Genomic DNA, 27,537 nt, shown 5'->3' with positions numbered 1-27,537 from the left:
TTAGGGTTGTTTTGTTTTCCACATAGCCACCATATTTAAATGTAAGTGCCATTTTTAAACAACTTTAGTCTTCAGTATGTGGTTAAGCATTATCAGATATCATACATTCACTTTTGACCATTAAAAAAACTGGGGACCATGGCAACTTTTATGTAGCTATTTGCAATAAATGTTTCCCTCAAACATCACTTGCATATGTTAGTTAGTTTACACAGCCTGTGTCAGAATATGTCATTAGACTCAGAGAGGGGCAGGCAACATTGGGCTGAGCTCAGTACACTGAACTAACTGAGCCTTGTGTAACTATTGAAGAAGTATTTAGATTCATATGCCATATGCCATTTCATATGCTGGAGTTACAAAGCCTCTTGTGATCTCTGATATATTTAAACTCAATAATAAAATTAAATGAAACAAATCCACCCTCAAGTGTTAAGATTTATTTTAATTGAGTTTGAAACTAAATTAAAAAAGAATGAATGTGTGTTTTAAAAGCTTGTGCAACCTTATCTGCAGTGAACACCCACCAGTATCCCAGCCACCTCTTCACTTTTAATAAGTCTTTGAGTTCTAGTTGTCTGTCATGTAACATGCTGTAGCGCTTACTAATATAAGGACACTTTGGATGATCTAGCCTGCATTACATACGTCCATGAGCGACAACTAGAACCGAAGTGCAGCTGATACACCCATAGCCAAAGCATCCATAAAACAGAAAAAAACAAGCAACACAAAAAACAATTAGAATTCAAAGCTAATATCCTGCAATCATTTAGAAACACTTAAATTGTGTCTTTAATTACTGTGTAATTACATGGTAGTTACTTAGTAAATACAGCTGCACGATATATGTAAGTACACAATTGTATCAGAAAAGGGTTAGGTTTGGGGGGGGATAGGGATAGGGATAGGGCTAGGGTTAAATCATGCAAAAAAAAAATTACATTGTAACTATGCTTAATAACAAACTGCACCAGTATTTACCAAGTAGCTACTATGTAAAAGTAATTCGAGACACAGTGATGTCAAAGGCTTACCTCCTCAGTCTGTATCCCTTCATCTGAAGGATTGCTAAAGAGTTGTTTGTTTTGTTATTAACTTTTAGAACTGAAAACCCCAACATATTTAAAATGGAGACTGGGGAGTTGGAATGGGACTAAAAAAAAGGATCGCACCGGTACTAACATTTTACCAAGACTGAAGCTCAAGGGAGAGGAATGTTCAATCTCTCTAATTTGCTAGCATTTCTGAGCTGGTATCTTCTAAATCCCGACTTCTTAAATAAATCCCTTTTTATCAGGACAGTTCAATCAAACACTGGAACGTTCTTTGAGCTTAAACCATCGCTGGTGAGCTAGCAGGGCTTTACTTACGGATGCTCTTACTACACTGCATGTGATTCGTGATTCATTCTCTAATCGCTCGATGCAGGTTGCTTGGCCCTGCACTCAGATAGTAATGAGAAAACCTCCTCATGGGGTTGTGTCGCTTCTTTCGTCTTAAGAATTTGAGCTGAGCCCGTATCGAGAGCCGCCCGAACAGAAACACTGTGTATTACATTTCAGTTTCCTTTTGTATGGGGAACTCATTATAATTCCCTTTAAAAACTGCAAAAACTGTGCTTGAGCAGGATTAATACAGCTCAATGGGCCTTGTGAATTAGGGGACCGTTTGAATTAGGTATGCTTCTGTCAAGACCCAGCTTTCTATGCAGTGTGATACAAACTACTATGAAGAGCTGAAGGTGTTACAATCATTACATACTTTCAGATCTCATTAATGCTATAACAAATTACACGTCAACCAAATGAAGTGCCTATTGAATAAAAGGAAACACTTCTTTTACATCTCTAATAAATAACAAGATGAATGTGACGTTAAATTGTAATGTGGCTTTGATTCATATCAGTCTTTTCAGCTCATTTCTTGTAATTTATTACTTTGATAGCATTAGGGTATTTTTTTTTTAATCTGGCAGAGACCTACAATGAATATTCCATTTTTGCCACGTTTATATTCAAGGCTAGTTCATCGAACCTTTCAAAGGGGAGGTAATCATTTCAATCAACTGCAGTATTACATAAAGTAATGGCTTTAATTGCTACTGGTGTGCACAGGGTATTGTAGAATTCAGTGTTTGTAAAATATATATATATATGTATGTCTGTATGCCTATGGCATATACTGTAGACCTTGGTATGGGCATGACGCTGTATTATTAATCACTGTATTCTTCCAGCAGTTTCTAGTCGCATTGTATAAAGTTTTATGTCTCAGTCAATACTTGTACATCCTGGTGAAGTTACAAGCACTTGTGAAGAGCTCTTAAACATGTCTTTTGGTGTTTTTTCTCTTGCTGATGTTTTTCTCACCATCCGTCCACTAGAGGCCGAATGCTAGGGGTCATGTGAATTGTTACCCTCTGGTGTACCAGCTGTACCAGTAAGAGACACTAAATGTTAAGGGCTCCCAAGCTCCACTGTGCTTTACCAAGTTAATCATATTCTTAGTTAAAGGAAGTACTGCAGCTAGATGCCACTTGATAAATTAAGGAAATATTTTTTAATGTCAAAAAGTCACCAATGAATATTTCACTGTTGTTGAAGGTTTGTTTCTATTCATGTGACTTTCTTTGTTTGAAAGGTCAGCCTATTAATGCTGTGCATTTTTATAATGAACCCTGTTTGTATCAATGACACAGAATTGATTGCCCTTTACAGTAGAATTAGCCATATTTAAATACCAGTACAGCAAGCATATGCACAGCTTCCTTTGCAGGATTGTATAAATAAGGATAGGCTGTGCTGACAATATATATATATATATATATATATATATATATATATATATATATATATATATATATATATATATACTGCTATGAAAAAATCTTAAGACATGTTGCATTTTTCTACTCTGATGCATTATGAGCATCAGCAATTTACTCAACGCCTCCACTAGTGTTTTCCACTATTATAACAACCTTGACTTGCATAAAGATGGGAAAACATTGAGTGAAATAGCTTGCATCACTCGATTTTCAAGGTGTGGTATCTGAAACATAATCAACAAGTACAGAGAAACATCATCTGTAATTGTTCAAACCCAGGACTGGAAGACCCAAAAAGCTGTCTAACAAGGATGAGCAGCAATACTTGAAGATAATATCCTTAAGGAATAGAAAGAAGACAAGTGTTGAATTAACAACAGAACTGGCAGAAGGCACAGGTGTCATTGTCCATCCATCAACAGTATGATGGTCACTCAAGGACTTAAAGAATGAGTTGCAGTAAGAATACCTCTGTTAAGAAAGGGGAACAAGACTAAAAGGCTAAAATATACATAAAAGAACATGGACATTGGACTGTGGAACAATGGTCAAAGGTGCTTTAGGCTGTTGATGGATGGACAATGACACCTGTGCCTTCTGCCAGTTCTGTTGTCAATTCAACTCTTGTCTTCTTTCTGTTCCTTAAGGATATTATCTTCAAGTATTGCTCATCCTTGTTAGACAGCTTTTTGGGTCATCCAGTCCTGGGTTTGTCAATTACAGATGATGTTTCTCTGTACTTGTTGATTATGCTTCGGTTACCACACCTTGAAAATCAAATGATGCAAGCTATTTCCCTCAATGTTTTTCCATCTTTATGCAAGTCAAGGTTGTTATAATAGTAGAAAACACTAGTGCAGACTGTGCACTACTGCAGTGAGTAAAACACTATCGTGAGGAACGATAAAATTGTATATGTTTCCGCCTCTCCTGTGAAGAGAGGTCACTGTGTTTTCTATTCTCCCCATAAACATATTGTTAAAAATAAAAGTTGTAACGGTATGCACCCTGACAAAAATAAGTAATGATTTCTTTAAAAAGTACCCTGCATCAATTGTAAAGTGATCTTGCAGGGAATTTGCCAAAATTGCCAAAGTGAAAGGGATGCAGCTGGGTTCTGACACTTCTTTAATAAAAGTAAACTCAGTTTGGTTTATAATCTTAACTTTTTTTTCTTTTGTTGTTCTGTTTTTAACAGTGTGCAATGCCAGATCTGCAGAATTTTTTTTCAGCACTGCTTCACAAAACTTGATGACAATAAACATATTCCTTAAAGTATAATGCACATTTTAGAAATCATCGTACACCAAATATTGTTTTACACTTACGGGACGTTATTTATTTATTTATTTTTCGAAACTGAGGATATAACACAATCAGAAACTCAATCAATATGCTCAAGTTTTGTGGTTGTAGAATCCTTAAACAAAAAGTTTGAAATTAAAAGATGAATAGATGCCATGTTTACTCTGGCAAGAGGTACCTTTCCATTTAGCTTGGCAGAGTAAAGGATAATCTATAGATTTTTAAAAAATGCTTTTTAGTGAGGTTTTCCAAGTACATTATGTGCAGGTAAAATTAAAAAAAAAGGTATGAAATATATTGACATTTATTATGTGTCATCATAATAGGAAATGTTAAGCAATTAATCCTGAATGAAAGAGGCAAGCGTGGCAATCTCTACCACAAGACAAAAATCAATATCTTATATTACTCATGGAGCATCGTTTTTAATTATGAGGTTTGCACCCGGGGGTGTGTAAGACTTAGCAACATTTCTTTAAGCAAAGCCGTTCCTCTCTCTAAAAAATGGTCTTGGTTTCCTAAGCTTGTTAGGGTGAGAAGGTAGAGCAATGAGTAATAATGGATTGAAGGTTGCATGTTAGTGTCTGTAGAAGATACAGAAATGCTAGGTGGGTGTTTACTTGGGGATTACATGTGTTAATGTATAGATTAAGTACTGTATGGTAGAAAATATCATAGCATACTATAGAACAGGTACTTACTAATTGTATTAATGGTGGTATGTACCGAATTTAAGGATGATCTCTCTTATACCATAAATTACTTATTTATAAATAAAAAACACATTTCAAAAACATTCTCTTAGAATTATGTTTAAATAAAAAAAAATATCAGTACTCTCTTGTAATAAATTTAGTTTGGGGGTCTAGAAATTACACTAGAGCTGTGAAAGGAAGACTAACGGCATGAAACAAAAGCTAAATGAAAAATCAGAGAAGCACTGGCGATGGAAAGTTTAAGGCTGCTACCCACCATGCGGCAAGAGAAACTGTGCAGCGGTGCGACAAAATCAATAGAAGATATACTTTTGGTAAGCATCTTTCACACCCGAGGCGACGCGGGGGCGACACCAGGGCGAAAGCATCTTGTCGTCCGATGAAAAACTCGACACCCTGTATAGTCAACTCCAGGTTATGCCCACTTTTTCCCCACTGTAATGGGAGATGTTGGCCTCTAGAGGGTGCTGTGGAGTAGAGGCTGCGAGTGTCATTTCCTGACAGCTTTCTTCTATCAGCCCAGTCAAGGTGAATCACAGCACAGGAATGGTCAAGGAGAGGCAGTGAACAGAGTAACTGAATACACATTTTTGTTTTTTTCTCAACATTTTACACCTGTTATTTTTCCTGATTTTTAAGATGGATACAGAAATAATCTGCAAAACGCAACACAAGATTATGTTGTTCAGTTAAACAACCTTTTTCAATTATGCTTGGCTAATAACCATATCACTATCTCGCATGCTGCTGTGTTTCATATCACTGTTTGGTTTTGTTTGTCATTTAGAAACAACCAATCACAGGGTCAGGGCTTGGTCGCATATCGTTCTCTTCATTATTTAACATCTCTACACCATCAAAAGTGGAGTTTAATGGCTCTGTGTTGTGACTTCTTAACTACCTAATCAGTTTTTTATTTCTTTTATAAAGTAGAGATCAATTAATATACACGGCAGAGTTTTAGTCTTGTTAACATTCGGTAGCACTGTCAATACTGCTATAATAAGACTCCCCGTCACCACTGGAGTACTTATGCAGGTTTCTAACCTCATACATGTATCGCAAACAGCAACACAACACAGCTGTGCCAGGCTAAAGTACCGACAGACGGACACCCCCATATATCCCCAGAATCTTACCCTATCAATAATGTCTTCTCAGTAATGTTAAGACCAAGGTAGATCACAGCTGGACAAGCACTTTTCCAGAGTGTGATAATGTGTGATGCCTCCCACTATTCCTCTTACACTTTATTACTCAAGAGACACAGCAGATGTCTTCACATGTGTGCAAATGGACAGAAGAGGAGTCGGCGGGTGGGGGGGGGGGGGCACTGGTCCTTATCTAATAATCTTGCATGTAAAATGAGAGTCTGCTCACTAACCACATTAGATACATTTATGCTTCAGACTGCAAACCATGTTGACTGGAAGCAATGGATTACTTAGATATACAAACCTCTTGGGAAGGTAACTGAATGCCAAGACACCAGCGTCATCCATTCAGGCTCTTTGCCTTGTTTTATAATATCCCCACAATATACATCATACAGAATTCAGCATTAGGATAGGGCTATGGTGGGTCTCCTGGTGTTGTTTTGCACTTTGTTTTCCACTGTAAGTATTTTGAAGGTCGTTCTTCAATATTTTATTATTGTGTGATTATATAAGCCCGGTTTTGGTTGATTTTGCAATCTAAATGCAATCTTGTTTTATTATTATCTTGCACTTGTTCTGGGCTGCACTGGTAGTAACCTTTATTTTTATGTTGCACAAGTTGTCATAAGGTCAACCCATTCTGACCGGCGTTTTCAAGTGGTGCTTATGAGTAGCAGTAGTCATTTATAGTAGAGAGCAGGCAGTCTAACGTGAAGGCATTTATTCAGCAGGAGATAATCTATACAGAAATGGCCTCATGCCGTTAAGTATTAGCTTCAGGGCTTTAGAATGAATTGTCATTACTTGTTTAAAAGATCGAAAGCGCCCTGGGACACTGTGTCCCAAAGTGCTTGGATGTGATTTGTCCATGTGGAGTATTTTATTTAAACTTCTAAAGTGGCTTCTTTAACAGTATAGTGTATTATTCTCCCTGAAAACCAAAAGGAGCTTGGCTGCATGCTATGTACAAGGCATGCAATGTACTGATAACATTAGTTGTGTGGTCTCTGTGCTAGGGTACAGTACAGTGTGGTGGGCTTGCTGGCCCTCCTGTTTTCCAGCCTCCCACTTTTTTTTTAATGTCACTTTTATTTTAACCATTGTGGAATACTGAAAAGAAAATCTAACAAAGAAAACGAGCACCACAGTTTAATCTGTGAGGCTCATGTTCCTTATTAGCATATATGCTGTGTTGCTGACAGAGCTACTGTATAACTGACTTCACAACAAGGTTAACAATAGATAATGCGCAGTCACTTGCCTTGAACCTGAAAACATAGTAAATATGCCACTCAGCTCTGGCAGATTTTTGAATATTAGATATTCCATATTCCGCATGAAGGTCAAAGTAAACTAGTCCTGGATGAAAAATGTTCACAGACACAGTCGTCTGCAACGCACTGTAACAGCTACAGCAAATCAATTTGATACCCAGGCCCATCACATTGACAGAAGACAGAACTTGTGATCAAAAGTATTTCCTGCAGATTACAATCACTCTCCCCAAAGAATGTTAATATACTTGGAACTGTGCTGTAGTTCTAGAAATAATACTGGAATCTTCAGGGATTTGGAATTCTCTTCAGCAGCAGCAGCAGCAGCAGCAGCACACTTTTTAATGCATTATTGATTGGTTTGTGTGTGGTTTAGTCTCCAGTATTTTTTGTTTAGAAGTTACTGATTCAATATATATATATATATATATATATATATATATATATATATATATATATATATATATATATATGTCTGTTTTTCATGTTGCATGAAGAGCTGTGTTTTTCCTTTGTTTGATTGTTATTTTTACATGCCTCTGCTGAGCAATTAAAAAAATTGGATTGACGAAACAAAGCAGCCAGATTTGTATTAGAATGCCACCCTCAAACCCATCACTGCCAGTTACTGGTTTCTTTAAACTGGATGTTACTTAATTGTAGGAGGCAATTACACTGGATACTTTTTGTGTGTAAAACTGTAATAAGTTTGTTGCCAGGTTACCTAGGTTTGTTGCTACAGGTAAATATAGCCAAGTATAGTTTACGATCTAGTCTTACACTTACTTATCAAGTGCCTTGGAGAAGGTCCTGGGCTGGCTGATCAGCATTTAGCTACAGCGCCCCCTATGGCATGGAGTAGTCTGTACAAGAGTATCCGGGATATGATCGAGCATCAGCTAAATAACCCAAATGTAAATGAACAGCAGTGACTGAGATTACATTGATTTTAATGAGGAGGTTCCAAGAATTATCAAAGTGTGAATGTTTCTGATCCCAGATTGAATGTATGATGAGATTGTCTTTTAGAGAGATGTTGTTTTTATGGATGTGAAATGACTGCTGTCTGTTGCTTGTCATCTTGCCAGGACACTCTTGTAAAAGAGGCCTCAATGGTTTTTTTCCTGGTTAAAGAATAAATAAATAAATAAATAAATAAATACACATTTACACATACATACAAACTACTATGTTTTTATTCTCTGTGGAAATTATTAGTTTACAAAAGGGTTAAAACCGCATCAGAGGAAGGCACAGGTACAGTATATTTAAGTTTCCTCTGAAGAAAGTGCATAACGTGGTTGTATGGTTGTTCACAATAAAACAAATTTTAATTCCTTTTACAGAAAATATAATGGTTTCGTTTTTTTGTATTGAGTTTCTTTGGCAAGATAAACTAAACCTGACATACCAAGTGCCCTTGAAGAAGCGTTAAATGGACCTATGCATGATCAAAAAAACCTCTTGGCATATAAAAATAAAAACGAAATCATGTGATTGAAGGCAAGTGAACAGTAAAGGCCTTGTGTACGTATCTCACAGCTGTAAAGTATTAAAAAAGGGTTCCTGTCTGACCTGTTGAAGAGGGCAAATGTTGTGCATAAATTCCAGTGAGAATCTCCTTTTAATATAGTTACCCTCACTGGGATAAGCACAGCTGGATTTTATTGGTGCATTTGAGGTCATTTCCTGTTTTTCAATTCAAATTCCTTTTTTAAAATCCATTCCAATTTCAGCTCCCATTCCCTTTTAATCAATTCCAGCACATCACTGATCACACTCAGCAGTATTCTGATAAAAGAAGCTTCTCACAGCCGCAACAACGTACTTCAATTGAAGTCACTGCTAGTCAATTAGTTTGGCTTCAGATTAAAGCAGTTGAACGATCACAACAATTATGTCTCTAAAATATGAATTCCAATCCCTTCGAAGGAATGGGAAATGGAAATTGGGAATTGATTTTAAAAAGGAATTGGACATGGAATTGGGAAGTGAAAAACAGGAATTGGCCCCAGCCCTGGCTATGACATGATTTAATTCAGACCTGGGTTGCATTGCTCATTTTTCCATGCTGATCCCAGGATTGCACTGGTGCTGTACAATGCTTTAAAGAAATTCAGCTGTGGCTTATACTGACAGGGTATAGGTTGGTCAAATCATTCCTTTAAACATACCTTTTTATCACTGTGGAGTAGTGGTTAGGGCTCTGGACTCTTGACCGGAGGGTCGTGGGTTCAATCCCAGGTGGGGGGACACTGCTGCTGTATCCTTGAGCACTTTACCTAGATTGCTCCAGTAAAAAAAAAAAAAAAAAAAAAAAACTGTATAAATGGGTAATTGTATGTAAAAAATAATGTGCAAAAAAATAATGTCATTTTATGTAAAAAATAATGTGATATCTTGTAACAATTGTAAGTTGCCCTGGATAAGGGTGTCTGCTAAGAAATAAATAATAATAATAATAGAGAACGCTGTGGGTCTTCTAGGGTGTTCTTCAGTCAGAAATGCATGTGTCTGTGCCAATGAGGAAATATAGTTTGGCTGTAAGTGAAACCAGTCATTGTAAAGGGAGTACAACAAAGATCTTTCATTTCTGCAAAATACATAAAAATAATCTTTCAATGATACACAGGAATAGGAAATCTGACTATGTAAAATGAGCACTGGGCGTTTTTTTTTTTTTGTAGTTGTTGCTGTCACAGGACGGGATTGAGTAAATAGAAAGGAATACAGAACGTAGAGACACACTGTGCCAACGCTCTGTGTATTCACAGACAGCACTGGCCAGGGCTCCAGGCATTATTCATATTCACAAGTTCAAAAGAAGTGATTTGATTTAGGTCTAGATTGGTTTCAATTCAGCCCAGACCAGCGTAACTAAAATATTTCAAATCCATTAAGTGAAGCCTATCTTTTCTTGTCAAGAAGAAACAATTACATGAAACACACACTCCATTATGTATCCAGCGAGCCTGCCAGAGCGATTCAGTGAAAGTCCTAGTTGTGCCAAGGCAGGCTTCTGGATATAATGCAGGCGTCATTTCTTTGTAGAATGAAAGGCTGATTGTGGTCCTTGCTCGCTTTACAGAATATATAATATCCACAGTGAATCATGCAAGGAAATAGTTAGTTGTTTGTGCTTTCTTAAAATTGTATTTATAAAGTATAATACGCCAGCAATTGCATTGTAGTCCTACATTATTCACCCTTTTACTGTACCGTATCTGCCATTTTTTAGATTGTAGTTTACACTTCTAATTTGCAAAATGTAGTTTTAAAATATTTATTCCACTCAGAGAATACAGAGAGTATGCATTTCATCAGCTTTTTTGAGTTTTTAGCCAGGCACAAAGAAGAAGAGAAAAAAAAACTTTAAGTGGAATGCATTAACATCATACATCAATTTTACTGTTGTCATGAATCAAGTCTTTGCTATGATATATCTTAATGTGAGTGCTCGGAATTATGCCTAATGCTTTATCTTTGTTTTGGTAATGTATGCCCATAAAATATACATACAAAGACATTGTTTCCATGGAGACATTTCCACAGACCTCTGAATAATACAGGAGAGTGGGTTTTATAAGGCGGTATTTTTAAGCACTGGTTGGGAGGCCTCTTACTGCTCTGATTTAGAACAATGCTGGTCCGAACGAGTCCTCAACCACATCTCCAATTCACCAATGTACGTAAATCTGGATTTTTTTTATTCTACTTGGGCGCCCTTCAGTGCTTTACAACCTGCGATGCTGACGGTGTCTAATTTGTGTAGCTGATGTTAACCAATATGCTTCGGATTTTACAAAGCCGTGGAAAAAAGGATCCATGTGATATATTCTCTTTTTAATTCATAACCAATGAAACCCACACATAATACAAACCCAGCAATGCTTACCTGGACAGGCCGTAGTTCACATCTTACTAAAGCAACACAAAATGCAGACTACTGGCTGTCATTAAATAAGCCCATAGGGAAACACAGCCTATCAAATAACAGGGATTTAATCCATCTTGCCCCAGGTAAGCAATTAGGTTTCCTGGTTACACATGTAAGTCTATATCTATGCACTAAAACCTTAATTGTAAGACCATTTTCCCTAACCCTAACTCTAAGCTTGTACCATTGCTCACATTTTCTAGTATAATACATGCATAATGTACATAAAACTAGGATAAATAACAAACATGCATGTAGGGGGGAGCAAATGATCATTGGTGGAAACAAATATGAATTCCCCTGCGGGTGCAAATATTCTGGAGAAGCAACATTAAACTGGGATAAAGAGAGACTAGGTTGATGCAATGTTCCAGTGCTGTAAAATGCTCCGGTGGGATATAGGCTGATCAAATCAGTCCCTTAGTCAAGAATGAATCTTTTACAATTATGCAAAAGAGTCAGAACGTAATAGTTAACTTCACACAACCCCTTCACAAACTGTCACTAAAAGAATCTTTCATGATACGGATGGCCCAATGAAATCTGCTATTCATATCATATTAAACTGCCATCCTAACCCTAAGCGACTTTAAATTGATAGTTGTTATTACTACCCAGTGGTTTATTATTTCACAGCAGTCTGCAGGTCTGGGGCACGGTATACAGTTACATCAATTGTGCATTAATATACAGTGCAACAAAATCTTTATGAATATCAAAACATGAACAGAAGCATTGCTGAGAGGCGATGTGTTTGAAAAAGTCAGTGCACAGGATTCACAATAAATGACAGCTGGCATCTTTAGACTTTTTCAGTTTTGTAATTTTTCCAGGAAAGGATTTAGTTTGAGATTCAAAACCGTTATCTATTTTTAAATACTGACAAAACAGCGCTGTTAAACATGACAAGAGATCAATTGTATTATTATCTTATTTGCAAAGAAAACCGCTGCAGCTCAATATTGCTTTGTTCTGTATTGTAATGGAAACAAATGTTCTTAATTTATAGTCCCTTTGTCTAAGATTTTGATCAGCGCTAACGGTGCTACAGTTGAATGGTTTCTAATAGCAATCACAGGGCTCGATTTTAAAAGCAGCTCAGTCAAGTATGCCCTCATTACAGCTGAAATTCAAACAGGCAAAGACAGTGCAGTATATTGTATTATTTAACAACTAAGACAGTGACACATTTCAATGGGTCTAATTGATATACATATACATTGTAGTTACAGGGTGGGTACGGTCACCCCATTGTCAAAGGGCAGCTGGTGGGCTGTAAGTCCCAAAAGAAGAATAGTTCTCAGTGGAATTAATTGAGTGGAATTAATTAGCTAGATGCACACTTGACGTCATTCTTTCTCTGACTCACAAGGATTACTGGCAGTCATCTTAAATGGTTGAAACATAACCATTACGTGGGCTGGTAATGCTTCTAACAATGCAAAACATACGGTTTTGTTTATCAGTTATTATAACTTTAATTCAAACTGGTACGGTGTTGTGTATTGATTAACTTTGGAAAGTGTGCTGTTATATAGGGCAATGTGATGTACAAACTCTGTAGCTGATGTTACCAGTGTGTTTAAAAGAGAAGTCTAGGGTTTTGTTTAGCTACAACTTTTTCCCATGGCTATTCTATGCATTTACCAGTTTACCGTGGTTTACCAGGTTTATGAATATTCTTTTAGCAAGAGAAGACTCACAACCTCAATGTTCCTTCTTTGTTGAGGTGCATACCGTGTTACCATATACAGTGGAATTTGAAGAACAATCGCACACCCAGGAATGCTTTCCTTTTATTTTGATTTGTATCTGCAAAAGCTTATAAATTGGATACAATTAAAAAGAAAGCATTCCTATTAAAACTATTAATATTCTTTACCATACCTTGCTATTCTTTGCAATGCTTACCTGTGCTTTACCATGCTTTCATTATACTTTATTACACTTTGCTATGCTTTTTCTATGGTAAACTTTTATAAGGGAAAGTCACATCAGACCAGAGCAGTGGCGTGTCTTTGTGTTACGTGCCGCAGGTATGTATTCAGATCCTTATAGGTGAGACAAGGTTATAACTGCCCATGCGAAGGAGCATGTTTTGTATATTGGATAAGAGTCTCTTGGGGACTCTGTGGTCGCTGGTATGTAACCTCTGACCACGATATAAGGTTCTAGCAATGCCATCAAACTGACAAAACAGGTATGGCATCTGCTTGGAATGAAAACACCAACGTCCCCGCAGTTTACAGCGCCCTCGGACCAGACGAAAATCAACAAACTTGCTCTGATTTGGTGAACTAAACAAGTAGTTCCAAGCCGGGTGTAATTTAGCTCACAGGGGATGGTTTTACAGCCAATCCTCTTTATTATATCCAGCAGGGATCTGTAAATCTGTCAGCAGAGTGTGCGGATTCCATTCCTGTAGTAATCTCATTTGCCTGTGGTGCCAATGGAGCATTAAATGCTGGAGACCACCTCTGCTGCTGCTGCTGCTGCTGCGGAGCAGAGAGTAAATCCCGCCTGTCGCCCATGAGGTGCTCCATCAACCACAAACAAAATCCATTATTCCAGAATGTTTTAAAGGTCTAATGAAGTCCTTATCTTTGTATTATAACCCAATAATAAATTAAACGTGCTGTTTGCTTTACTGGATTTATCTTGGAGAAAGCATAGTAATAATAATAATAATAATAATAATAATAATAATAATAATAATAATAATAATAATAATAATAATAATTTGATGCTGATATTTTTTATAAACATTTCAATTTAAATGTTGTCAACTATATGCAACTATACTCAAATCTTGTCAACGATGGACCGTGGTAAACTATTGTAAATGCGTATTATAACCATGGGGAAAGCATGGGAAAAACTGCAAAATTACTGTGCAAATTTACCATGGCAAAACTTAATAGAAATTAATTTTAAATACTGACTCGTTCAAACCACACCCACAAGTGTGGATTATACCAGCAGGATTAACTGTTATGTGTACGTTGTTTACCTTCAAAGCACTAATTTCCCCCAGGAACCTTTCTAAATCAATTTAATAAAGACATCCTGACAAAACATACTGCAATCCCAATAAAGCGTTTCCAGCTGGATTTACTTTTATTGGTTCACCATGAATAGAATACTAAATGGAATAACATTTTTTTTTTCTCAATGAACTACTCGTTTGAGGTTTACAATGCTGTATTTATTGGTATACACGTTTTGTAAAAGATTACAGCAAATAAAACATACATTAACATCAGAATTGCTATTGTGAGCTCCCAAGGCAACACATGGCAGGTTATTATGCAATCATTTTCCTAAGTGTAAGCATAACTAGCTTAGCAGTGAAAGAGTGAGAAACTCTGATATTTTTTCTTTCTGTTAAAACAGATTCGACCTGGGATTAGTTTATAGTCAGTAACACTGGCATACAGATAAGATTGCTAACTTAATTACTGTGGTTGCTGAAACTGAAATCAAATAGCCCATAATTTCCAAGTAAATATAGAGTAGCATATGTTAGCATTATGTAGGGAAAGCACAGTACAAAATAACTCATGGAAACCATGCTGGGGCAATATCAACATCTGTAATAATATCTGTGATTTGTCAACATCTGTAATACACCAACAGGTATGCAGGGATACAGGTCAGTTTTGTGGCTACATTAATACATGCACATTATAGACGGTGCCATTTAACGCACTATGCTCTACAGTACAGAACACCACAAGTACAGTGTGTTTAATACATTGTATTATATATGATGCAGATTGAGGTCCATCCAGTCAAGAAGATAATAAAGAAGTTAAGCAAGCAGACAGAATAGATACAAGAGGTATTGTCTAGGAACTGGTTGCATGAAAAGACATTTGTACTTATCTATTGGGGCAATAAAATAACCTGGTGGCATCAATGTACACCGAGGTGGAATTTTCAGTCGACCATCACCATGGAATGAAAGGGGCCTTAAGATGGAGAGAATGGGGCCATTATACTGGGGCTGATACAGAATGGTTGTGTAATATTCACATCCTTACAGACCATCCATTTGTTTTGGGTATCAAACCCAGAAGATTCCACAATACAGTATCTCATTGTTTTTTAGTTACCATTGCCCCAATTTTCCTCAGACTATCGGTTCTGGATTTCATGTAAATGGGATCTGCTGGCATGCATTAAAATTCCTTAGACAAGACCATGGACATAATTGCAGGCATATTTGAACTAATTATTGTCTATGTTTCATAACAGTTTTTAAGATGAAGAAATGACTGTACTTTACACTCAAATGTCCAACAGTCATGCTCAGCTTTTAAAACTAAATTATATTTTGTTTGCTCCCTTTAATGTTAATAATCACATATTAATACAAATTCCTGTTTGTAATACACAAACTTTTTTGTTTTTGCTTTTTTTCTTGTTTCCTGGAAACCGCCAACTCTGAAGAACCAATGGTGTTCACATAAAGTACTGGAAAATGAATTGCAACAGTTCAATAGGAAAGTGAGATTAGTAGATGTTATTAAATGGAACATGACTTCAAAAATGTTGCTGCAACAGTGGAAGTCGATTTGAAATAATAATAAAAAGGTATCTCTATCTCTTGGAGATTAAATTGTGCCTAGCCCTGATAGGGACTAGTCCATTGCAACCGTCTTATGTCAAGCTGGATTGATCTAATTACATACTATAGAGAAATATCTACCCATCACTACACAACTGAGATAACTGTTCACAATTCTAAACATAATTGCAATCTGAAAAGAATCACCGTTATTAAAAGAAAGTGTGTTGGTGACGTGTGACTGCTCCAGATGCTTTTATCATCACAGGATGCTATAAAACTTTACAGAGCAGCAACACTTTTATTAAACTGTGATTATAAATGGATATAATAATCCTTCAAGCCATAATGTACATCATTTCAGCATCTGTTGTGTATCCAAGGGTCTATTAGAACATTTCTGAAGTGGAGGATCATATTACCATCTTCAGTACTTAGACAGCTCTCTTCATTTGCTTTAATATAATACTATAATCCTGTATGCCCGTCACCCTGGCATATGTGTTCCTTAGCTTAGTAAACTCTAGTTGATGCCGAAAATAATACAAAACTGCATTTCAAAGGACTGCATATCAAAAAAGCATTTACCACTGGGCTGAACAGAACCTTTCTTCTTTTAAACCCCAGACACTTGTGGTAAAAAGCTTTCAAATACATAACTCAGAGATTAGTTTAAATGATCCTGCTACACATGTCTTGATTCTGTATAGTTCTGTAACATTGACAGTTTTTTTCATTTTTACAAATAAATGTTACAACAGGTTCTAGTGTGTTCATATGTTCATCATTTATATACCTCTTTCAAACTCCTGTAAACCAGATTTATGATAAATGCTGGATGTTTATTTAAAAGGCCTGAGTCTATCTGAGCTATACATATTACTCTATGTTTCTGCCTTGAACTGTCAACTATTACTGTGATTATTCCAATAACAGAAGATTAGGATAAGCTGGGGAGCACTACCCTTTTATTATAAATGGAATATAAAACTTACAGAAACTCATTACATTTCAACAGCTGTTATAAATCACAGTCAATATGTATCTAGTGTAGAAAAGCTAGCTGATAAAGTGGCTTTTCTTTTTCAAGTAGAAGACTACCACTTGCCGATTTCAAACAGGTTAACCCATTACGAGGTGTTGGCTCCCAAAGTAGTTCTCTGTCGTACTGTGCCACACACATCACTGGCAAAAAAAAAAGACAAAACTAAAGGTAACTTGTTCCAAATCAGCAGATTACAAAGAGCGCTGGTTCTTCTATAAAGAAACTAGGCTGACCGGATCTGTAATACAAGTCTAAAACAAGCAGCTAGAAGTGAAGAAATTAACTCACCTTAACACAGACTCTTCAATTAATAATAATAATAATAATAATAATAATAATAATAATAATAATAATAATAATAATAATAATAATAATAATACAAAGTATCTGAGTAATTGCAATGAGAACATCTCAGAAACAGTTAGGGGACATTTCTAGCTAATGACTACAGTACTTAAATCTTTCTGGAGTTTAGTCTGCTTGTCCTCTTAACAGTGAGATACAATCACTGGTAGCGATCTCATAGTCCTATTTCCTATCTGAGATGCAAGTCAGACATACAAGAGACTTGATAATAAAGATAAGAGATGCTATTATTATATACATTGTACTAACAGGACTTTATTTATTCATGACTTCCATCCCAGCCTTTTTATTAAATCCCTTCAAAGCCTTCTGAGATGGCAGACACGTCCTCTTGTCTGTAGACTTCCTCTTCCTACCACTGATTGGTTCTGATTCCTCATTGGCTTGGGCACTTTGTATGACCACATGCTTGGTCTGTCAGCGGAGTAGGTGTGCATTTGTGTTTCTGACTGAAAAACCATTAAAAAAAAGGCAAAAGCGAAGAATCCAATGATTTATTTTACTTGACTTCACAGCACATGTAAAGGAAATTTCTGCAATCTTCACAGGAATAAAAAATATATATTTGTGTAAACAAAGAGGCAAAATTATTACAAAGGCAGTTATATGTAGTGATACAGTGTTAATAAATTAAGGTTTTATCAGTACTACAGCACATAATTTCCAGTATACTAACTTCAAAAATTTGGGCCAACTACACTTATCTGGATAGAGATTGATGCCAGCTCAACGCCACCCAATAGCTGTACCTTTTTATATTTAATAGATACAGTGGTTCCAGCAAAAAAAATATGCTTTCTTCGTCAAGCAAAGCCTAAAAAAAACAGTGTCACATATCTAGTTCTGGATGGCTACACAATGAACTCTGAAAATAATGTGGCTGACATTTTTAATGGCCTTCCAAAAAGTAATGAGTCAGCTGCATTCTCTAGGGAGGCAATTATATACTTTTAGCCAACACCACAATAGCAGCTCACTCTGCAAGCGATTGCTGTTGTTAACATTACTGTATATTGGGTTGAATCTTAAGCACTCTAAGTACGTTTTGTTAGATTGTTACACAGCAAGGTTACATGAACACGCTCTTTATGTTACAGTAATGGCAAACAATTGGAACAGTTTATTTTTATTACATTTTTCATTAGCTTGCTTTACCCCCTGGGGGTAGAAAGAAATCAGGACCGCTAATATAGAAGCCAATAAAATGTGAGCAATCAAAAGGAGTTGCATGGTAGTTTATTTTTTTAACTAGGCAAAGATATACTGCGCCACTGTGAGCAAGGTCTCATTGAGTGCAGCCTTGAGGGCAAAAGGAATTCTTAAAGTTGGAGAAAGATCATCTGGAATGAGTTATGATTGAGTACAGAGTATATTCACTGGTGGGATTAAACCACTTTTTAACTCCTTTCCTGAGTATGCTTCATTTATTTCACATCTGGTGCCATATATCTTGTCACTGAATAAATGGCATTTGGTTTGCTGTTGCAATCCATGAATTTCCATGCTTCCATTTTAGAAATGGTGTGATGTATTGCTGCTGGTCTCCAAACAGTTCCTTCATGCTTCACTTACAAGTCCCCAGTGCTTTCTGCAATTACAGTACAATACTAACTGCAAACCATTTCAAATGTTTTATAGTGGTAATTTCACTTCATCGTGCTTAACTTCATTGTGATTTAGCGTGTTTCAACTGTTCATTGTTTTGTTTTCTTTATTAAACCCTTAGATTAAGTCTTGCAACCCTATTGGCTAATGCAGCCATGGTCACATGACCAACACCAGCTTGTGCCATTGCCAGTTGTCATTCTAGTGGTTAATAGAACTATTGCCATCTGATGTCACTCAGCAGACAACAGTCAAAACACTATTGCCCTCTGACATAACAGGTTTAATAAAACAGGTACCAACTATAGTTTTCAGCTTATAGTGGAAAACTACCCCTTGGGTTGAGGAAATGACCTCCTGAGAGCAATAAAGACCATAATTACTGTCTGGAACCCTCAGGGAAACAGGTTTTAACTCCAGTCAACATTTGGATGGATATTGATGTTAAAAGCTAATTACCTGGAGTTATCAACATCCGATACCTGCAGGATGCATCTGTTTCTGTTCCCTTTATATGATGCAGTTAATCTGAGCCAAACCTGGAGCGAGGAGACTTTGCAAATGAGTTAGGTTTTTGTTATTGTTTTTGTGGCTCGCTTCTGATATGGAAATACAACTGTGAAAACGTGTCTGAAGGTCAAGGAGTTAAAAGGGGCCTGGAGGTGATACTGGAAACAGCAGTACATTTTCATTTTAAAAAGGACAGGGAGAGAATAAAATAATCTGTGTAAGAAGACCATGCAACATCACAGATCCTGTTGTGCAGAGCTGCACAGTGATGCATGAAAGTGTTTTGTCTGGATTGCTTTGGGATCCAGTGACATTTTACCAGCCGGTTATTTCCTTACTGGCTTTGGGGGCTCTAAGATACTGTTAACTTGCAAAGTGTCTTTCTTTCCCTTATAAACGTTCACTACTGTACAAGTATAGCAAAGTACAATACCATGCACTAAAAGCATGGTAAATCAAATAGAGGTGTGGTCAAACATAAAAAAAAAAACATGGCAGACTTGTAAACTATGGTAAATGCACAGTAAAAACCACATGCAATCTGGGGAAAATGTGTGTGCACATTTTGCTGTGGTAAAATTAAATTTAGGTTACATTATTATATCTGTTATTAACGGACTAGAACTCAATGGAAATTAAAACCGTGCCACAGTACAGTGCATGCTTTGCTATCACATTACCATGAATTTACCTGGAGGGGGCGCTGCATGTTTCTATTTTTAGCAGTATTGCTGAATACTTCAGTAGTTTTTATGTGAGCAGAGGCAGAAATTACGCTGCAAGAAATGAATCGTTGCAAGGTTGCAGTTCAAACTGCAGATGCAATGTCACAGCTTGCACACTGTGACTAAAAAGGACTCCAGGTAGACCTTGGGAACAAGCCTGTCTCCAGGGACAGCACTTTGTTCTCACAGTTCACTGAGTCAGCCTCTCAAGCTCCTGGGGGAGGGTAGCTTTATTCTCTGTTACCGCCACCATGTACAGAAATTTTTGGCAAAATATTGTAGGCAAGCATCCTCTTGCGAGCTGCAAAGCTCTTCCGTGCTCTCTGCAGTATCAAAGCAAGAATGAAAGGCAAAAAGAAAAATCCTTTTAGGAGCTGACATTCTCCACATTAAAAAATAAATCAACACGCAAAACAGCAAAATAATAAAACAATGATACATTTAAAAATGTTTTTTGAAGCTGATTATGTATACCCACTGTTTACTGTTTCTTGGTGCAGCAAAGCTATATGCAAAGCTATATGCAGCACTGCAGGGCAACATCAGAGTGGATAAGCACACATATAGAAGTACATTTATAAAGCATTCAGAAAAAGAAAGAGACTTCTGACTTCTCTGCTATCTAAAATGCAGGATGCCAGTAGCTGGAAACCAGTCATAAAGGATATACTTTTTTTGTAGAGTACAAAGGAGTCAAAAAACTGGAAAAGAAAGGCATATAAAAACAAACTACCATTAATCCCAGCAATCTCTACAATCCAGGGATATCTTAACTGCAACACATATACCATTTCTTATGACAATGTTACAAACGTGTTAAACTTGAATATAAATCATGGACTGTAACTCTCCCATTCAATACAAGTCTATTAGATATGAATAAATTAAAGTATTTTCTAGTTAGACATGTTAAAATACATTCCTGGTTACTGTGCTCATAATTCAAATTAAAAAGCAGTAATACAGAAAAGTGTAAAAGAACTAGCAATTTAACTCCTACACAGTTAATCAAATCAAGACAATGCAGTCTAATGAGCTGAACTATAGTTTCCTAACAGGCATGACATGCAATTTTAAAATCAAGTAAGTTTGGAGTTTTTAATAAATAATTGATCAGTACTGCTAAGGATCAACAGTTCTATTGAGAACCATGAATACTGTCATATATCAAACCATTCTTCTGTCAACTACTGTATAAAATAATAATCATTAAAATAAAGAGTTGATATAAATTATTCAGATTTTTTTTATTTTTATAAAAGGGCACTAAACATTATGGTACACCATAATTGCAAATAGCGTGTACGTTCATGATTTCTGCATTTCTTTCTTTCATTTTCTACAGCACTCTGCTAGCCAGTCCACTCTTTTTGTCCAGTCATATATGGTGCACACTCTGTAATCCCCGTTAGTCTTCCAAGGTAATTCTGCACTTTCCATGGCTTCTTGAAGTTAAAAAAAGCTTCCTGTGGTTGTGCTGTTCATGGCATCCACCGCACTTTCATTTTTTCTTCTAATTTTCAGAAAAACCTTTAGTTGAGACTCCATAGCTTCTTTCATTTCCAGTAAACTCAGAATACGTTGCTTTGTGAAGCGTGTCATAGTGACGTTGTATGTTATAATCTTTCATAACTGCAACCGTTACACTACAAATCAGACGTATTACCTTGCTGCCAAAATTATTCATTGAACAAATAATCATCTGGATAACGACTTTGGCATTCTGGGTTCCGCCTCCACCTTTCGCTTCTGCGACAACTCCAACTACTTTTTGGCTACTGATTTTAAATTTTACACAAAGTAAATAGTTTAAACAAGCCTTCGCTTCACCATCCCAATCAAAATGACGTGTGCTGTGCTGTTACACCTGTGTGTGAGGAAACGGATCCTGTGTGCTATTTGATTGGCTATGGGAATGTCACTCAAACAAAGCAGACGCGTGTTATATTAAAGAGGCGGGTTGTTTTAAAGAAGAATTTCAAAACGATATACTATTTTAGAAACTAACGGCCGGGACGCCAAAAATTGCCCCACAGGCCGCATGTTTGACACCCCTGCTTTAGAGTATTAACTATTTATTTTAAACTATGTCATTCAGCTTTAATTGCAACCTCCTTAATAAACTGCAATTTGCAAAAAAAATAAATAAATAAATAAATAAATAAATAAAAGTCCTGCTAAAGCTCACGGGGAATTATATTACATTTCCCACATAGAGGACAGGTTTACAGTAAACGTGTGCTATTGATTGTGCTCACAAAGCACTGTCACCCCGCTCCATGGAGCCTGCTCTGCAGGGTGGCAGTGCCGACAAGGAAGAGAATTGAAGCTACATCTCATCAATCAATATTTCTCTAGTAAGCAGAACAAAAAGAAAAATATGCCATTGCACAACATGACTCTTATTGTATATGCATTGTATTCTTCTTCAGAAAGTCTTTTTTTATTTCATATTTTTTTTTCCTTCACTGTGTCTCCAAGAAGTATGGTGCACACTGTCAGAGTGGATATACAATTCAGTGACATTTCAGGATGTTTTCCTGAGGTTTAGAGGGTATTTTAGTCAAGACGTTCATTATTATTACTGAATTTAACCTGTTCCCCATTCAGTTACAAAGGGGTCCTGACACCCAAAAAACACAAACAATTCAAATGAGCAAATACCAGCGGTAATTCAATTCAGCAATATAACCCACACATTAGCCACAGCATCACTTGCAGCACTAGCAATTCCTATGTGAAAATGTTGCCTCTGTGAGTCTGTGGTGGCATTCTAGCAATGGCATAATTTACCATTGCAGTTTCAACAGCCCCTTATCTTAGAACAAAACCAGTGCATACCACAGTGTCGACTAGCCTTTTGTGCACTCCGATTCACTGAAAGACTTTTCAACCTTTCCCAAAGCTAAATTTAGCTGCAGCTTCAATTGTTGTGTAACTTTATTGCCAGATAAATCATTGGTGTTACCACAGCAGAGAATTATTGATTCACGGTAACAGTCTTGTATAGCATATCCTAATACATGCAGGTAGGTCGTGGACTCAATTGCGGGCTTCTGTTGTAGATGTGGCCGGGTTACGTTTAATTGCTGTGCCATTCTAAAGCTAAAACGTGTCGATTAATCGTGTTCTTTGGGCTGGTTTGTGGTAGGGCTTGGGTTGAGCAATAATGCGCTTTGCGCTGACAATTCTAGCTGCCATGACAACACTTTCTAAGACTGTGGTTCACTGATGTTAGAGGGTGGTGTTTGGATTAAAACAACTCAGATACTACTGACTGTGACAAATGGGGGGGTGGGCAGAGTTATATATACCACACTATCTAGTCAGCGATGCGCCGCAGCCTCTAACTATTTGTAAACAATTAAAAGGAAATCAACGACAGGAAATCTTGCTCTCCCGCTGACACTGACTGGGATCATTCTGCAGTTGTATCCTTTGGGGGGTGCGCGGCTGTTGCTTTGCTTGGTTTCAACACACACAGCCAAACGCAGGACCGGGATCATCTTACACTGCGATTTAATTTTTGGTGATTTCGTATTGTTGGCGTTTCAAGTGAACATCTCCTCTACATCAACGCGAAGAAGTTGAAGATTTTGACTTTCCTAACTAGCGCGTTGCTGCGGCGATTACATTTTAAATGCGCGGGGGTGTGGATTGCGATTTCTGAAGTCTTAGAAACTTACAGGAAGGAGGAACAGTGGTTGTTGTAACGGCAGGATTTGTTTGTAATTGCATTAGGTTTTTGACTTTGTGTCATCATTGCCCTTGAAGAAAAAAGACGCATTTAGTGTTTATTTCAGCAGCGCAGGAGGAATAATTTATTCAATTTAGATGCTGCATTTGGAGTAAAGAACTGCATTTATTTAAAATAATTTTCAACTGGAGTTTTTTTTTTTTTTTCTCGTTCTAACGGGATTTGCGTCCCCACTTTTCTCAGACTGGGCGCTTGTTCTGAACTGACAATGAGTGTTTGTGGCTGTTTTGTGAAATCCTGGAGGTGCCTGCTTGTACTGTCTCTCAGACTGCTGTTTCTTGTACCTGCAGGAGTGCCCGTGCAGAGCGGGGACACCTCGCCTTTCAACAGAGTGATGGACAATCTCACTGTCAGACAGGGAGACAGCGTCTTGCTCAGGTAAGGAACAAGCTTCTGTTTTGTATACTTCGCCAAATAAATAAATAAATACATACGCAATGTCAACTAACCACTGTCCTTAAGTTTTATAACATGTCCTGATTTATGTATTGGTTGGTTGATTTATTGTATAACCAATATTGTATATTTAACGAGCCACTATACTAGATCAATGTATAATCTAAATCGGTTATCCTAAATAAACAAATACATACATAAAATAATGGTATTTGTAGATGCAGAATACGATTCTTGCTTACAGTTCTAAATGTTGGTTGGCGCATAGTGGGACGAAGTAGTAATATTTAATGCATTTCTTAGAGGTGAATAGCTAGTGAAAACACCAATGCCTGAGGTAATTTGTATACTGAAATTAGACATTTGTAACGGGATTGTATTGACGCATGTTTAGAGCCGCAGACAACTGGGACTGCCTGATTTCAACAATGCCTGAAAGTTACATTGTAACATTTTTTTTCAACAGTGGCATTTTGTAATACATGAAAACAAATATGTAGCAACGATCAGTGTTAGCTAACTACGTGGAATCCATGTACTATACTAATGTATACCTATAACATGTTATGTAAGGTGTTGTAAAATGCCAGGTGACTTCCACCTTACTTCAGGTCAGACCTCTGGAGGGGTCTGTATTGTATATTGTACAGCACCCCATGAGATAACCGAGATGCACTGTAGAGGTTAAAATGCACTGTTGTTGGGTTATATGTCTTTTTTCTTGGTTTGTATTTTATTTGAACAGATTTGGTGTTTGTGAGAGTTGAAGAACAATAACACTTTGTGCATCCTCACAAAGCTGATTTATTGTATGTCAGGGACCGAAAGCACACCCCCTATAGGCTGCTATAGATACACAGTATGCAAAGGCATCCACATAGCCTGATGTTTCCTACAGTGTCTTAGTATCTCCTACACAAATCCGTACACCACCAAACGTCTGGGGGAAAAAAAAAAATCATTATGCATATTGTTTATGGGTCAAGTTCCTGCTTTTCTCTTATTGATTTTGAGAAGTCTTTTTTGTGAAATTCCCTCTGAATTAATTCCATACTAGCTGTTCATGCTGCACACCCTGACTTAACCCTTTTAGTCCTGAATTATTATTGTCAAGCTGAAGAAGGAACACCTTCATTGCGTATGCATGAGAACAGGACAAAAACAAATATTTTGCACATATATTTATACAGTATACTTCCTCAGACTGCGACCCGTGAGGGTCCAACGTGATTTCTGATGGCCTATGTTAACATACGGCGCTAAGGTAAGGCTGGGCCGTGAGTTCCCACCAAGACTGAAAGGGTTAATGTGCATTTGAACCAGGGTTAACGTAGGACTGCCACGTTAAGATGAAGGAACACAATGAAAATGTCAGTACTGTTGTGAGAAGTTCAAGATGTAGAGCTTGAACTCCAAGCAGAACTCCAGAGACATTTGAAATTGGAACTTTAGATTTCCTGATCACAGTGCTAGAGCTGAGTGGGCCATTACTCCATCACAGTGAACCTGGTTATTTCGCCCTGACTTGAGCACAGTTGTAGTGAAACACTTGACAGGAGCTGGTAGCATGCATCTTGCCCCCTTTCAGAACCCTTTTTTTATTCTAGATACAATGCCAGGCCTAGCTGACATAAACACATTTGACCCTAGTGATAGATCCGCTTGTCAGTTGTTCCACTTTCATAAAAGTTACAGTCAGAACAGAATGGGTCTTGTCAGTTAACATAGGGAGGAACTAAATAGTCATCATTAGTATGTGAATCAGTTCTCTCTTTAGTACTGTATTTGTTCACTACTATTTTGTAGTATTTCCAGTGGACTTATTTTGTAAAGGAGTGTAATCTCCATGCTCAGATCTCTGTGGTCTGGGTGAGGAAAGGAATCAATCTGATTCAAACCAAACCTCATCTTGCTACAGCCCCATTAAACATGTCATTAACGATTCCAACAACACATTTTGATCCAGGTTCGTGTTCGACCAACCGTGTCCTAAATATAAAACATTATTTATTTTAAGCGTGCATAAAAGGCAGTATTCCTAGCCACTGGGGGTTTCATACTAGTGTAATTGTTATGGCCACTTCAAGCTTCAATAAACATTTTAGAAAATGAAACTCTTGAGGACCTGCCCGGTTGGATCAAACATAGAGTGTGGATGGTTTTTGAAGACCAGGGCTGGCCATTATAAACACTTTATGACCATAGACTTTGGCTGATGTTTGCTCCATTTGTCTGTACTGCACATTAGACAGATCTTTGCAGGCCACTGCAAAATAAACATGAAGTACTGTACATATCAGGTGAAACACTGTAATGCTTTTTAATTCAGTTGTGGTGAGACTTCTCAGTGCCTTGATTCATTTTCGGTTTAGAACTATATTTCAGCTTGTCTTTATCACTCAGACCATTCGGTCCAGGGATTGCTGATGTAAGAGATTGAGGCCAGAGTCAAACCCAGCAAGACGCAGGCATGGTTTTGCAAGCAGAGCTTTTAACCGTAATCTCATTCACCTGCAGGGGTCAGATTCTGTAACATCAGTGCATCATACAGACACAGCACTGCACCCTTACACCACAGACAAACATGTCTTAAAAACAGTCTTACCCATATGGTTTCTACAAAATTAGCTGCTGCTTTTTACGCTGAGAATGTAAAAAATGTAAACCTTCATATCTATTTTCTAGATGCTGCGTATTTACAGTACGTGCAAATAAAGCATGATATATTTTTTCTATAATGTTTGCATATATTTATTTCTTATTTTGCTTATTGTACACAGTGGGTAACTGGTGGCACCAGCTGTACATAAAATAGATGAGTGAATGTATATAATTATGACAGTGTGGTAACCTAACAAGACATATACAAAATAGCAATTCACATTTCATTGCTGTACTGCAAAGTCTTGCATATGGTTTAAAAGGGATTACAAATAGTGGATCTGGCTGAATGCAAATAGTGTCGTACAGAACAGCATACATATATAAAGAGGCAGAGTGAGAGCCAGAAAGACAATACAGTAACCAGGCTTTTGTGTGTAAGCTGAGCACATTTGATCAGGATTGAAGTTTTGTTAAACACAAAGCTTTCACGGTTTCAAGGGCAGTTGTCATCCTCCAACAATGAGAAGACAATTATTATTTTCATTTATTTTTCCCCCAATTTGGAATGTCCAGTTATGTTTTTTCTCCTCACCCCAGTGAATCCCCACACAGCACAGACGTTCTGAGTGTGTGTGAGCGTCCTCCGATCTCACAAGCCTAAAGCCAGAATCGCTTTTACGCCAAGCAATCCAGAGCAGAGGTGGGCGGGCTACCGATCCCGGAGAACAGAGATCAGCCCT

The 27,537-nt window shown here is 37.2% G+C and overlaps 1 protein-coding gene across 7 annotated transcripts in view; it reads left to right on the top strand.

The window, feature by feature from the left end:
- Positions 1–27,537, top strand: part of LOC117397310 (opioid-binding protein/cell adhesion molecule-like) — a 244,977-nt gene that overhangs the window by 112,629 nt on the left and 104,811 nt on the right. For 2 of the 7 annotated variants that reach the window (XM_059009983.1, XM_059009981.1), the window contains exon 1: positions 23,216–24,175. In XM_059009983.1, the coding sequence (XP_058865966.1) occupies positions 24,006–24,175 (170 nt within the window). In that variant the 5' untranslated portion in view covers positions 23,216–24,005. Of the gene's footprint in view, positions 1–22,945; positions 23,070–23,215; positions 24,176–27,537 lie in introns of those variants that run through there. The other 5 variants (XM_059009984.1, XM_034913059.2, XM_059009985.1 and 2 more) reach the window with 4 other exon arrangements.

Source organism: Acipenser ruthenus, chromosome 40 (genome assembly GCF_902713425.1).
Source record: "Acipenser ruthenus chromosome 40, fAciRut3.2 maternal haplotype, whole genome shotgun sequence".
Lineage (NCBI taxonomy): Eukaryota > Metazoa > Chordata > Actinopteri > Acipenseriformes > Acipenseridae > Acipenser > Acipenser ruthenus.
The sequence above is the reverse complement of the archived record's forward strand: the minus strand, read 5'-3'. Positions and strand labels throughout refer to the sequence as shown.